Here is a 15,550-nt window from a genome sequence, read left to right as displayed (position 1 = left end):
ATAAATTACTTGCCTCCTGTAGCAGAATCCTTGCTAAGTATACTTTTGCCAGAGATTGGAATAGTCAGGCATTTTTAAGGTCAGTTGACTGCAGTAATATTTAATAGCATTAGACTTGGATTTTCGTTTTTCCTTATGAGCCACCACAGCATATGTAAGTCAAGTTCAAGTAAATAACCCAGATTTCTTCTTCAAGTGGTGCTTCTGGGTTTTGGGTTTTTTGGAATACTACACACACATACTCCAAAAATCCATTACCAAGTGAAGCTACATTTGTAAATGTAAAAAAATCCAATTTTTTCTGTACATGTTCACAAAAGCAGAAAAATAAGTAAACAGTAAATGACCAAGTCTAAAACTTACTAAAGCCTCTATAGACTGAGAAAGAGAAAATTAAGAAAGACTGGGAGTGAAAACTTTTTCTTCAAGTACATGTATGTGCATGGCAAAATATTGATCTGTAATTTACATGGATGACTAACAAGAACATATGACAACCACAGAAAAAGTCCTTCCTTGTGTTTCTCTTGGCAGAACTGATGAAAAACATATAGACTTTGTTTCAATTCTTCTTTCATTTCTTAACATACACCTATCCCTTTACCTGACCAGCAGTTTTTACAATGAATTGCTACTGAAAAGCATTGTTAAATGTTAAATGCTCTTCCTTATATTTGCAAAGGGATTTAAGATCATCAACCGATAATGATATTGCTGAAATCACGTGCAAGAAGTTGCCCATGTGGGCAGGTTTGACCATTGTATGTGGGGTGCAAGAAGTAAAAGATTGTGTTTGATCCTTTACATCAAGAATGTTAAAGTAATGTGATGGTTTAGGGTCTTCCAGAAGATCCTAGCCACTGGATTTTATCTTAAAATTCCCTATCGTCTACCAAGACTCATGTCAGTCCTTTGTTAAGAGTAGTTATAAAGACATTTATTAATGATGACCATAAAGGTGGTATGGTTTGTAATCAAAGGGAGTACAGCAGACAACAAACTTTCCTTTTTGGGGGAGTGCAAAAATTTGAATAAGAAGGTGAAACTCATCCCACTGAAAAGATTGTGGAGACACTGCTTTGTCCACTTCTTTCTAATACTTCAATAATAATAATGGAATACAAACATATGGTGAAATGATAATCCTGTGGCTTCTGAATTAATTTCACTAGGATTAAATTCACCTCATATTGCCTCCTATCTTTTAGCTTTATTGATTTACATGATTCCCATTGTTGCTTAATGTTTTCCAACTCCACTTCAGCTCATTTTTTCAAGGTGGAATTAATTAGTGAGAATTCTACTGAATTTGCCATTCAACTTTCTGCCCTGCCATTAATACTGAATTTAACCCACACTTTTTGTTTAAAAAAATTATGAAATAAAAACTCTTACTGTCTGACCAAGCTGCATTATCTTATGTCTAAGTGATTTTATTCTTAATATGTTCAGTCTGTATCACGTTCTCTATATTAGTTAGGATTCAGAGACATTCCTCTTTTAAAACTCTCAAGTCATTTTCATCTTTTACAAATTATGACAACTACTATTAGGACAGAGATTTCTTGGCTTTTGGTATGAATCTTTCTAGAAGGTAACTTGCAGACCTTTTTAACCTTGTAGCTTGAAAGAACTATAAAAAATTGTGGGTTTGTGTGATATTTTCTGACAGCAAAATAGAGTGACACTCATATCTATCCCTTTGAAAAATCCAGTTATCATATACCCTTTAATTTTATTTCAAATTATTTTTTTAAATCTGATTGTTTTTTGTTTTGTAGGGGTTTTTTTTGTGAGTTTGCTGGTGGTGGTGGTTTTAAGTTTAAGCCCTGCATTCTCTTTCTTAAAAAAACAAAACAAAAAAAAAAACCAAAACAAAAAAGAACCCCACAAACCTTTTTTTTTGCTAATTTAAAAAAACATTGCAGAAAACAGTGATTTACCATTTACATGACTGTTTGCTGAATATGCTCAAACAAACAGGTCAGCAGTCCCTATACAACTTCCCCACGGCCTTGAGGCTACCTCTGTCACAGAAACAGAATGATACCAGAACCCATTTCCTGGTTTCAGGCCCAGAGATACATCTACATTGATATTGTAAAATAATTTTTATCCTCTAAAACAGAAAAGTTGTGTCCTAAATGACAAGAGGTAATGGCCTTTGTCTGATGCTGCCCTCCAAATAGTGCCTGCAAATTGTCTGGAAGAGTCGTAACTGACTCTCAGTTAACTCTCAAATATGCCAGCAACTATTTAACTGCATAGATGATTGAGTTTCAGTCCTCTGGCCTGGGTTCCAGCACTTTTTAATGTTTTAGTATAAACTTAGCTAAAGTGTCCAGTAGACGATACTGTCAGTCCTAAAACTTTGTACAGTATTTTCCAAATTCCACATCCCTGTGCCTCGGGACTTTTGAAATTAACAGTAGCATGAGACAGCAGAGACTTTGCTGATTTGACATTAAAGTTTGTTTTTTCAGTGGACACAGATAATTGCAGTTTGATAGCAAGTTGTAGTGCATAAATGCTAATATATTTGTTTATAAGGATACTTGTATACAGGGCTGAAAAATAAAAACATTTACAGTATTAATTAAAACATAAATGAAACCTTATTTTTCATATTGGAATATGTATTCGTGGTCAAGTAATAAACCTCAGACATCCAGATGTGAATATATTTATTTTTTTTCTTTTTTTCCAAAAAAATCTGCTGAAAAACTATTCATAAACTTGAATATATGAAACAATTCACTACTGAATTGGAAACTGGAATTCTGAACACCTTGATTACTGGGAATTAAACTGAACTATAAAATTTGGGCTAAGATATTGATATCCACAAGGTTTATAGTGTTTGCCCCAAAAGTCCTGAGAATTTAGCTCAATCTATTCTGGACAGGGAGCAAGAAAGTCAGATTCATGTTACCTTGACATATCTAAACTTTGCCTCAGCCACTCTTTATTCTGTAGCCAGATTTTAAACTCTTCAGACAGAGAAACATCTGTAATATTTGCTATTTAAAAATGCTTTGTGTAAAAATAAAATTCAGTTGAGATTTGAAAGAATTCCTTCCTATGTGCCCAACCACTTTGGTGACATCTTTCTCATCTTACATTTTCAAATAATAGCTGGTGAGATTTTGCTTTCATATAACATTTTTCTACAATCCTTTGTGAAAGCTGGCAAGCTCTTTTGTGTCAAATCCCAAAACCTAATTAAATCTGACTTTCATTAGCTGGGATAAGCAGCAGAAAAGAATCATGCTTTAGAATCAGGAAAATGAATTATATCTTAATAATTTAATCTTCATATTTCTCTCACTACTTTTTCTCACAGGAACGCAGTTACAAAAACTAAGCTGCCAATATAATAAGTCCGCAAATATTGCTTTTAGACTAATAGTGCATTAAAACAGGGTGCACTAATAGGTACTATCGATGCACAAACGAGGCAGACAGTAGTTAAATGCAGATAGCTTTGCCCTCAATAACCTCCTTAATAAGGGGGGTAAATTACTTTGTTGTTGTTCTCTGGGGATAACTGCAAGATCAAATTTAATAGGCTTTTTCTCTTCTGTGTCAAGCCTCGCATACCATTGACTGTCAGCTAATCCTGCAAGCTAATACTGGGCATAATGAGATGAAAATTGATCAAGCAACAAGGAACCACCCAAGCTAGTAGGATCCTGCTTTATCTCTGATAAGAATTAAAAATACACAGATCTTGCACAAGGGATCTGTTTCACTCAGAGTTGACTGACAGTTTGTAAGAGCCATCTTTTGTAACATTTAAGGGAGAAGATGCAGTAGAGTAAAAAAAACTTAACTTCCTTCTTATGCTGTTTTAGTGATGTCAGGTTCTAGTTACTTTCTCAGTATTTGTTTTTAGTAAAGAGGAAATATTTACTGTTTCTGTTTTTAGAATTTGTTTGGTGTTTAAACAGTTATTTCAGTGTTTGGACCTGTGTATTGATAGAAACTTATTTTCTTAGTCTTATCCTTGGCTGTTTAAAATATGATTTTTATTTTTTTTTTTCCACATATATGTTCATGCAAAAATAGAGATGGGTGTTGTAAAAATTTGGACAATTGCCAATAGCCAAGCTTATTGTTGAGGTTTTGATTGAGGGGTGACAATAAAACTGTGGCAGATGTATTGTCATCCTTCTCTCTCCCCGCTTCTCCTTTCACCCCTTCTCTCTCCCCCCTTCCCACTAAGGACCGGCCATCACGAGGGAAAGAAGGACCAAAAGAAGAGAGTTGGAAAAATTAAAAATGTTTTAATAATGCTACTAATAAGAATAGAGAAAATAATACAAAATATACAAAACCAATCTTGAAAGTCCCAGCAACTGCAGAGCCAGCACCCAAAGTCCTGGATTGGACAACCAGAGCTGGATTCAGTCTGTCACTAGGCCTCAGATCACGGGGATGACTCGCAAGGTCCTCTCCTAATGTTGGCCATAAGAAAAAGGGATGAGATCCTCGTGATCTCCCACTTTTATATAAAGTATTCACGTGAATGGGATGTTATACTCTGTTGGTCAGTTTCTTGATCACCTGTTTCTCGTTGCCCCTCTCGTGAGATGTGCATCCATGCTTATCAATAACTTCACATTCTATTGCTATGTTTACCAAAACTAAAAGAGAAACTTCTTTTTAACAAAACCAAGACACTTATATATTAAAAAAAGGGTAAAAGACATTGAAATAAATAAAGAAGAAAGCCAGTAATAAAAGGTTATAATTACCATTCAGATGGGACACAGTAGGAGTAAAAGGTAACTAGGTATGGCTCTTAAATTGAAAGAATAATTTGCTTTGATTTTCAGTGATGATTATTATATTTGACATTGGAGAAGGGAAAAGGCTCTAGTGAGAACTGGGATATAAATGAAGAAAGTATTACTATCACAATAGATAGCAAAATTCATGGAGTTTCATGTGGTTAATTTAAGGTGCCTGATGATCTTTGTCCCTGATCTCTGTCTGAACTAAATGTGGAAAAAAATGTCAAATAGCCAAGATTTATAATGAAACTTTCAAACTGGAAAATAGACACTGTGGGACAGATGGATTGTTAAGGGTATCATTTCTAGTGAAGTGGATGGAAAAAATTGGTGAGGAGCAGTTGCGGGATCTGGGGCTGTTTAGCCTTGAGAAATGGAGGCTGAGGGGAGACCTTGTTGCTGTCTACAACTACCTGAAAGGAGGTTGTAGCGTGGAGAATGTTGGTCTCTTCTCACAAGTAACAAGTGATAGGACAAGAGGAAATGGCCTCAAGTTGTGCCAGGGGAAATTTAGATTGGATATTAGGAAAAAATTATTTGCAGAAGGGGTTGTCAGGCATTGGAACAGGCTGCCCAGGGAAGTGGTGGAGTCACCATCCCTAGAGGTGTTTAAAAGACATACAGATGAGGTTGTTTAGTGCTAAAGTTCAGTTAGGTTATGGTTGGACTTGATGATCCAGAGAAATATTTTTCCTTCTATAAGGTACCTGATCTAGAAAATAGAAAATGGGTAGATCTTCTGTCTGGAGTTTAAGTATAGAATTTGATATAGAGCTGTATCTAATGATAAATCAAAAGACAAGACAAAGAAGAGTGTATTTAAAGAAACTTTAAGTGGTATATAATAGGCATATATTGTTCAGATCCCTCCTTCAGTCTGTAGAGAGATTATAAGGAGAGTTTCTTCAGGAGTGATCTTATTTCTAGTTTTGATAACTCCCTTTGTGCTAAAAGGAGGTACACAGGTTTGGAAGCACTGTTAATCAGAAGATATTGAACACTGGAATAACAATATAATGAAACTCAATAGTGTGATGGTGAATATTAGATGAAATATTAGATAGAAATTAGCATTCTGCCTCTCAGATGCAAGAGGTTCTGAAATAGCCTTTCAAAAGGAATGAGAGGGACAATTAAAATTCTTTATTATCAGTGACTGGGTTATGTTTGCTTTATGATTATGCTATTCCACGTTGTTAGGAACACACAGATGGGCTCCAAGCATAGCTGTCTCAGGCTAACAGGGTTATGACTGTAAATATAATACCCTATGAGTCCTGTCTCAAACCCCATATAAAGCTTGGTGCAATAGAAAGCATTTGCACAGTGCTGAGTTAATGAAAAACGAGGCAACTTTACACTCTGCAGGTTAGTGTGAAGGCAGCTGAGTACATTGAAGCCCACTCAGGTCTAACAGCAGCTGTGAGCAGCAGGGTCACCCAGAGCGGCAGGGGGGATGCTCAGGTTTTCAGCAGCACCCTGCTGGGTGCTGGCAGCCCCAGTACTGCTCATTGCAGATGAGGTTGCCCCAGGGCTTTTACACCCCTTCCAGACCCAAGCTGCTGCATGTTCAAGAAATTCTAGTTACACATAGGTCCAGACTAAGGATAGATACGAAAGCAAATGCTTGGTTCAAGTGTTTCATTTTCACAAATATTCCAGGTAGAAGTGGTTTACTGGTTTTTGGTTTTTTGTTTTTTATGTTTTGGGTTGTTGTTGTTGTTGTTTTAAAATGGAATTTGAACAACAGTCCTCAATGCTGACCATGCTAGTGACCCCAGAACTCATTTCTGAAATACTCTAAATCAAATACAGTCTTGTTACACCATACCTGCATACTCCATTTTGCTGTAGTTTTTCTAATAAAATGTGATTTGATATACTATTTCTAGTTCATAAAACTTGTACTATACATCATTGAGACCAAGTAATGCCACTGTAACAACAACGTTTTCATTTTCTGTCTTTCTTATGATTTTAAGTGAATAGGCTTACTACTGCAACAAGAAAAATGGATTTTTTTTTCATTTGAGCAACATTTAATTTCCTTAGTCTTTCCTTATGCTAAATTTCTCTCCAGAGGCTTTTTTTTTACTCTAGTTGTTCTTTTTCCACTTCCTAGGAGCATCTACATTATCTATGCCACTCTTCAGACACTTTCCCAAGAAAACAAGGCTTCCTAATTTTGCTGTCTATCTATTCTCTTCCCTCATCTCCCTGATAATTTGTGAAGCAGATATGTAGTTTCATCCATGTTTGAAAGGCAAAACATCCCTGAGTTTCTATGAGTTTTCTGTAAACCAGTGCCTAACTAGAGATGCTTATATGCTTCCATAGGAAAATCAGCTGGAATTATTAGTATTTACTGCTGTCAGTATTTACATGGCCTCAGACTACCCTTAACTTCTGATGTATTTTGCTTTGTGGTCCAGGTCATGGTTATAGTACACAAAGGACATGAAGTTTCTAGCCGTGTTGTGTTTGTGGGTGCAGAAGATATGGTTTGCGTTCTTGTCCTAGCACCATATTGGACCTAGACAAAGGGTTTGAAGCCTGTACAGGTGAGGAGGTAGCATGGATGGACATTGTATAGTGGGTAGTTACAGGGAATACACAAGCTTGTAAAACTATTAGTTCTGCAGTTCCCCAAACAGCTCCTGTTGCTTTTACCTATAATTATACAGAGAACTCCAGAGATACCCTGAGCAGTGGAGAAGAATGAATGATTTTACACATCTTGTTCTGCAATTTTTCTTCTATCTTTGGTTGTATTTCAAGAGACTTCACTCTCTCTTGTTCTTTCCAAAATGGTGCTTGCCATACAAAAGTGACTCAAAGTAAATTCAACAAGCATTTAGTGATTTCTTCTTTTTTCTTTTTTCCTTTTCTTTCTTTTTTTTTTTCTTTCTTTTCTTTCCTTTCTTTATTTTTTTTTCCTTTTTTTGGTGGGCTGATTTCTTCTTGGACTGTTCAGATACAATCCAAGTACAAGCCACTGGAGTGTATTCCACGCTCACTGATTTGCTTATTCTGCAGAGGTTGAAGCAGACCTGTCAAACAAATTTCAGCAGAATAATTTTACACATGAGATGCAGTTTCATCAAGATAGGGATCAAAACCACGTCACAGTTTATCTCAGCTAAAATATAACTATTTATATCAGCCTAAGGCCCCTTGGGGAAACAATATTCAAAATATCATTGAAACATTAGAGGTGGTCTGGACTGTCACTTACTAATCACAGGAAGCTTATGGTTTTCAAACCTGAGAATATTTTATGCCAGCCAGTTCTCATGTGTTTCCAGTAGTTCAAAGAGCCAAGTTCAGCTCTTCAGCCTCCCCCACGTACCTTATGTTCAGATCTCTTGACAGCCACTTGAGCATTGTCTGTGGGCATGTTGCTTCCTTCTCTTTCTGACAACGTAGATTTCTGTTTTAAGAAAATATATTATGAAAGACAACTCAGGTAATAGAACTATAACTGGATGGAAAATAATCTTCGTGGATGGATGTTTAGTGGACTGGCAGGGAATGTGTAGAATGATTTCAGGTCAGAAAAAGGTAAGGAAGATTATAGGAAGGGGAGTATTTTGGGTGGAATAAGGGTAGGTCTAAGATGTCAGGACTATGAGGAATCCTTTTCCCATACCTTTTCTTAAGGGACTGTTTTGGATTGTCTCATTTGCAGATCTTTGTCTTACAGCCTGAAATTTTAGAATTTCAAGCATGTTGTGATGTTTCTCTAAGAAATGAAAGTTTGTATTTTAAACCTTACTTTTCTACTCATTTTCTTGATTTTTCAAAGGTCTGAGTTTTAGGGGACTTTACATTCTAGAATGCATGACTTTTTACTACCAGAGATTTCATTAGGTTTTTGGTTTCTTATGTTCTTAATATTATTTCTAATTTTGATTGTTTTCCTGTCTTTAGCTATTCTGACTATGCCCTCACCCACTCTAAGAAACAGCCATGCATTAAGTTCTCTTTAACCTTCCTCATATCACCTGCTTATTTTGTCAAGCTCTTGCTTTAAAAGTTTTCTCTCTCCAGCACTCCTCACCCTTCCTTTATATTTCTTCACTTTTTCTAGTCTTTTAATGACATAAATGAAAAACTCTTCAATGACATTTTATTCCTTACTTTTCCTCCTCAGTAACTAATATTCAAATATATATATATATATATATATATTCTCAGAAGAGATCCTTGATTTCCCTATGTGTGGAAACTATTTTTCTGATTTATCGTCTGTGTCAAGTAACATTAAAATATTCAGATGTTTCAGTTGCTACTACGATAATGCAGACCCACTGAACTGAAACCAGTGGTATGTACAAGGCAATTTTAACTCAAATTTGAGTTCAGTGAGGTGATTTCTGGGTTAATGAGAATTCTAGGAGTTATAATAAGGGCATCCTGGCACATGCCAAAGTCGGTGACATGCAAAGCATGGACGTAACATGAAATACTATGCTGAATACCATTCTACCATTCTAATTTAAGTCAAGAAAGTTTCTTCTCTGTTTAAGTTTATTGTCCATAAGTTGCAAAATTGGATATTGGGGAAAAAAAAAAAAAAGAAGTCTTGTTGATATTTACTGGTTTAGACCATTACCTATTGTGTAAAGTACTTAAGACTCATGTTGTGAAGTGACAAAATACAGAGGCAAATTGTGCCTTTAAAGGTTAGGTTCCAAAATAAATCAGAAAGAGCTTCACAAGAATATGTGAGACTTTTTTTCTCAATAAAAGATAGCTAATATTTTCATATAATAACATTCTCAGAGTGATGTCAAATGCAGCTGATCAAGTATCCTCTGAATAATTCCAGTATCTTAAAAAAAGGATTCCAGGTTTTTTGTCATCATGATCATAAAAGTCTCTGGTTATTCTTTCTGTATACTACTGGAGTTTGCAACCTGACTTACAGGAAACGGGCTGAATTGAAACCCTGGTTTTATCCAGCAGCATCAGTGTTCAGTGGACTCCTTTAAGAAATCTTGGTCTCACTGGAGGACTCTTGAAATCAGTTTCCTTAAGCGTTAGGGCAGCCAGCTGTTCTTTTAATAGCAACAGTAATTGAAAGAATATATATTTTAAACTGTTTGGGTTTTATGAAAAACAATGTTTTCAAAATTATTTTTTAAGAAAAACCTCTTCTTTCTAATGTGGAATGAAATAATTTCACTTGTGTAAGAGGAAAGTCCCGCATTTCGGGGTTGAAAGTGCTTTTTTACAATGAAAAAGCAGGAAGAAGGATATAGAGAGGCTTGCCACATCCATTTACCTTCTTTTTTTTCCCTTTACGCATCCTACCTATCTGCAACCTCAGTCTGCCATAACTCTCTGCCTACAGGCAGCAAGATCGATATCACAATTATCTTAATGTATAGAAATCTACAAAAAGTTTACCAAGTCAATGTGTAGATTTTCCATTGGTTTTATATTTGCAATACTTTTATTTTTTCTTTTTTTCCTATTCTAAGTGAAAAAATGCCACAACAATGTATGATGTCATAGACCATCACATATAAAAACTAAACCCCTGGAAGTACTGAAGTATTTCTTGACTTCCAGCTGTAAAGAAGCCAGTAAATGAGAAATGAGTACCTGCTTTATATGTGTGATCTCATGTTGACAGCATAGTTTTTTATCCCCTGTTTTGAATAAAAATTTCAAATTGGTAGAGGTTCATATCAGTTGTTTTACTAAGGAGCAAGTGTTGTATCCACTGCTTAAACAGACACAAAGAAAATGAATTATTCACATTTTCACTGGGGAATTTTCTGTTTCCTTCTATTTTAAGAAATACCTTCTGCTAACCAACAGAGCAAAATTAACATAGATAAATTATATCCCATGTGTGTATGAAGGATATACAAGAGGAAAATCTAAAATATTTCTTAAAGCCCAAAATGAAACGTTTTGGTTCACATTAAAAAATGTTTTCCTTTAATACAATCTAGGTCAGCTTGTAAACAGAAAATACCAAATGAAAAATAAACGTTTCTGCATTTTTGATGAGAAATATTTTAATACCTTCAAAGGAACATATTCAAGCTATTTTTAAAAGTTTCCTTTTTTAGCAAGAAGTCTTTGATAAATTCAACTCAAAGCCACATAGCTTTGATCCTCTCAAATGGATCTTTTTTCACAAATTAGCCATTGATAATTAAAAAGAAAGAAGCCCTTCTCTTCTCTGGATAGATCACCTGTTTGCATCACATATCACCAATTGACAGATTATATTATTTAAAAACCTCTTTTTAAAAGCTTCTTTGTCTTTCCTACAGTGTTGTAGTTTCTGTCAAATCATAGCAGTAGTTACCTTCTTCATATAGCTGGGTTTTGTTTGGAAAAGAAAAAATAAATTATATGAATAGGATTCACTCATAAATGTGAATGCCACTGTGACAGGCCACCAGTAAATCTGAAAGGAAAGCAAATTCTTGATATGTTGTTGTAATAATGCACTTTTCCTTAGAGGGATAAGTATTACAATGTAGTGTGTTACAGTAAGTTTATAGTAGAAATTAAAGCTTTCAGAAATGTGACAAAGAAAAAAATATTATAAAGCAGCTGTACATCAAACATAATTTATCTCAAAATATTGAAGAAATAATCTCTCCATGTGCAAAGACTTTTGTGTTTCCAGTAGCATGCTGGAGATTGCATAGCAAAGTCACTTTTCAGATGTAGATCATCTGAAGCATATTAATAAAAACAGTAAATTAGTAACAGTAAAATAGATTTAGTCATTGAATTTTACTAATAGATGGGTGGCGGTTTTAAAACTACTCTGCTGATCATCAGCCATTCCATTCATTGACATTTCTACCACATTGTTTTATTTTAAGAGACTGCTAAAAAATCTGTTGTCTGAAAAGTAAATTTGTCCTCCATTGTATATAGAAGGCTAATATTAACAGCTTCTTCTCAAGTTCAGAAATTAATTGCCCAAATGTTTACATTTTAGACAAGCTGGAAATCATGTATGTTAATGTAGTTCATGAAAAACAGTGATGAAACTAGACAAAACAACTCTGAGCTATACAGCATCATGTGTTTTGGAGGAAAACAAGGTTTGTTCTTTAAACAAAGTCATAGTTTCCTGAAAGATGTTCCTAAATATATATATTTTTTTAATGTCCACCAACTGAAAAATTTCAGTCAGCTCTGAGAGTGGTTTTGATATTATGAAACCAGAAATATTTGTGACTTCCCTAAAACCCACCAATTCAATGCAATAAATGTAGCTAAGAATATTTTTGTCTTCATGATTATGAAATGGCAGCTGAAACCACTGAGAAATTTAATATTCCTGGAAAGCAGGTTACAAATTACAAAAATATGGTGCTGAAAAATATGGAATAAAAGCATCCAATCGTTTAACATTTATAAAATTAATTTTATTTTTAAATTCAAGGTAAAACCTCATTAAGGCAAAATAATACTTCCAAAAACCTAATTTCTAAACTTTATCATTTAAGTGTTTTCTAAAAGATTTTGGAAGCAATTTTTCTCTCGTATTATAGCCATCAGAAGTTCACAAACCACCACCTGAAAAACACTGATATACATGAATAAATAATTAATGAGATATAGATTCTTCCCTGGTTCAAGGAACTGCAGAACTTTCTATTAACTTCTTTCTACAGAGTGTCAAAAAAATGAAAGAAAATGGCATACCGCTAGCAGAAAAATAGATTTTTCTGCTTCTCCCATCTATATGTATCCAATGTATGCTTTTTTAAATATAGGTAGCTAGAAGTAGTGTTTTTGTCTACCTGGACACTTGCTATTAATAGTTTCATTTTGCATTGCCAAATAATTATTTTCCTTTGTTTTTTTGTTTTTTTGGTTGTTTTTTTTTTTTTCCTTTCCCTATTGAGTGTCAGTGACATGTAACAAGTACAAATATTTCACAGACACCATCTCAGTGACTTACTTTGCAGGCAAATGTGCCGGTTTTGTTTCAAAGTGATAATCCATCACTATTCTGTATGCTTTAAAAATCAATAGGTGAAATACACTGAAATTGTCTTGTTCCATTATTTGATAGATCTTTCATTTGGCTTTTCTGTAGCAAGTTCTTTGTCAAACTATTCTTTCTTTTATATATCTAGTACCTCATTATGTTTCTGGATGGATGTGACCTAACACTCAAAACACAATTTGTTGAAGAGGGAAATACAGTGTTTTCTTCAAGCTACTCATTCTAGACATTTCTATCATTAATACATTTCATCTTACAAAAAGTCTTTATTCAGGTATAATAGAACTGTGTTCTGTCATTATATTATTGGGATACAAATAGATTAAAAGATTTGTCTTGCTCTTAGCAGGTCTATGCAATAAGTCTACAGCTGAACACAACCTGAATCCAAATTTTTGTTTCTTAGTTCATTACAGTTTTCATCCGATCATCTTTCCTGTTCAGTTGGTGAGCATGACTGCTACAAAATCCTTGCATTAGCACTTCCATTTCAAGAGAAACCTGTACCATACTGTGAGATAACATAGCTAAGAAAGTATCATAGTTCTGCAATAAGGTTGATGAAGGATCTTGGATATAGAGTAGAGAGAAATTAAAAGACTGACAGGAGTAGTATAACAATAGCTGCTTTGAGGAAAGATAACAAGACCCAGGGCCAAGTGCCTTAACCCTGTTATAACAGAGTTAAATAACATAATGAGTATTTTGCAGAACAGAAAAATAGCATGCAAAAAAACAATAACACAGATGTAACAGATTTTCTTTTCCTTTCTTCTGCGTACATAATGCTGCTACACCTAGCTGAAATATGAATGAGCCAATGAAGGTTAAGTCATTCTAGTCAGTTTTAAATAATTATTGAAAACTTTAAATAATTATTTAAAACTTTTGAAGTGCTTTGTTTTGGTTTTATTTAGATGAATATTTGTCAATGGTCACTAGCAAACTTTAGTTATGAACCTATCATTACAGAAGCACTCAAAGAGACTTGGAATCTTATGTAGCTATATTTTAATATTAGTACAGTCAAGTAAATTAGGTACTGATGTCAGAAATCATCACTAAGCAGGCAAGCTTGTATTGGTATATGCTTAAATGCTGTCTTAAATAGAAATAGATTTGAACATATGCTTTTTTTTTTTTTTTCTTTCTCTGGGCTGTGGAGAATAGTGAGAGAATCACACATATAACTAATTTTTTACTTCTTTACTGTCACAGTTTCTCTTATCTTTCCCCATATGGGTTCTCTTTTTCCCATATGGCTTCTCTATCCCTCTACGGTCCACTAATTAAATCTGTCAAGGTCTAAAGCAAGGTGACAATATACCATGGCAGATGCCCTCTGTTAATCTCATCCCCACCCTCTCCTGATATGAAAGACGATATGGAGGAGTAAGGAAGAGGCACTTTAAAGTTGGAAGGATTTTAAAGGCTTTACTAACACCACTAATAAGTAGAAAATATATAAAAATATACAAAACCAATCTTGATTATCCTGGGTAACAGCTTTGCCCCTCCTCACGAAGCTGATGTGCCCCCAGCAGCAGTGGAGCTGGGTGGGCAGAGCTGGAGTGGCTCCAGCAGCTGCAGGGCAGGTACCCAGAAGTCCTGAGTGGAACCTCACAGCAAACTGGAAACTAGATGCAGGGCCTTGTATCACAGGCACGGGTGGCAGGGTCCTCTCTAGATGCTGGCCATGGTCAAAGAGCGTGAGACGCTCATGATTTCCCTCTTATATAGGGTGTATGATGTTTATGGGATGGAATGCTTAGTTGGTCAGTTTTACTCACCTGTTCTGTCTGCCCCTCCTTTCAAATGTGTCCCGTTAGCAGTTAACTTTGGTTACCATAGTAATCAATCTAAGCATGGGGCTCTTCAGCATTCCATTGGTCACATTAACAGCACCGAGCACAGTGTCTGAGAAAACATGCAGGCAAAAATTCAGAAAAGTGAAGTTACTTAGAAGGCACTTAGAGGAACTGAGCTGGAAGGAAAATTCACTAAAAGAGGACTGCTCTTGTTTTTAACAAAACCAGGACATTTACCTTTCAAAATACATTTGTATCTACATCCATTGTGTGTTTTGTGGGCTAAATGGGTTTTGGTGGTTTGATTCAGTGGATTTTTTTTCTCAGTGCTTGTGTTTGCCTTTCAGACTTGAATCTCCTACTAGATCTTTGGTGATGGAAGCACCCAGGGGAGTACAAGTCAATGCAGCTGCAGGAGATCTAAAGGCTACCTGTAGGAAAGAACTGCACTTACAATCCACAGAAGGCGAGGTAAGTTCAGCTGGTAGAAAAATGTTCTACAGCTCTGCCCAGCATAACGCAAACAATATGAGGAGAGTTTGTTCATTAGCAAGGTAAACATCACAAGAAGTATTCTGCATTTATCTATGTTAAAGTAATTTTAGTTTAGCTTGCTCAATTATTAATACTTATTTACTTTGTGCAAATATTTGAATCACTAAGTTTCAATCACACTGAAGAAACTGTTAGTTAAATGAATATAGGCAAGACCTATTTTTAATCTAAGAGTCAAAGAAAAAGCTACCCAGTCCTTCAACATACCTGTGGGACAGAGACAGCTAAGTGACAGTGGTAAAAAATTACTCTGGATGAATCTGACAAACTGAGAGAGAGAAGTTTGAATTAATTTGGATTAATACTTTATTAAATTATGTTGAAGAGGTTTGACAAATTTGTTGGGTGGTTTATTTCCTTGAACTGTTACTAGCTCTGTAAGAGAGACAGAGTAC

At 35.1% G+C, this 15,550-nt stretch overlaps 1 protein-coding gene across 8 annotated transcripts in view; it reads left to right on the top strand.

The window, feature by feature from the left end:
* SGCZ (sarcoglycan zeta) overlaps window positions 1-15,550 on the top strand; it is a 464,819-nt gene that overhangs the window by 425,156 nt on the left and 24,113 nt on the right. For all 8 annotated transcript variants that reach the window (XR_010472222.1, XR_010472224.1, XR_010472223.1 and 5 more), the window contains one exon: window positions 14,948-15,071. Coding sequence is in view for 5 of the 8 variants with exons in the window: in XM_065061002.1 (XP_064917074.1) it covers window positions 14,948-15,071 (124 nt within the window). In the remaining 3 variants the exon portion in view is untranslated. The remainder of the gene's footprint in view (window positions 1-14,947; window positions 15,072-15,550) is intronic.

Source organism: Columba livia, chromosome 4 (genome assembly GCF_036013475.1).
Source record: "Columba livia isolate bColLiv1 breed racing homer chromosome 4, bColLiv1.pat.W.v2, whole genome shotgun sequence".
NCBI lineage: Eukaryota > Metazoa > Chordata > Aves > Columbiformes > Columbidae > Columba > Columba livia.
Note: the sequence above shows the minus strand (reverse complement) of the source record. Positions and strands in the feature narration are given on the sequence as shown.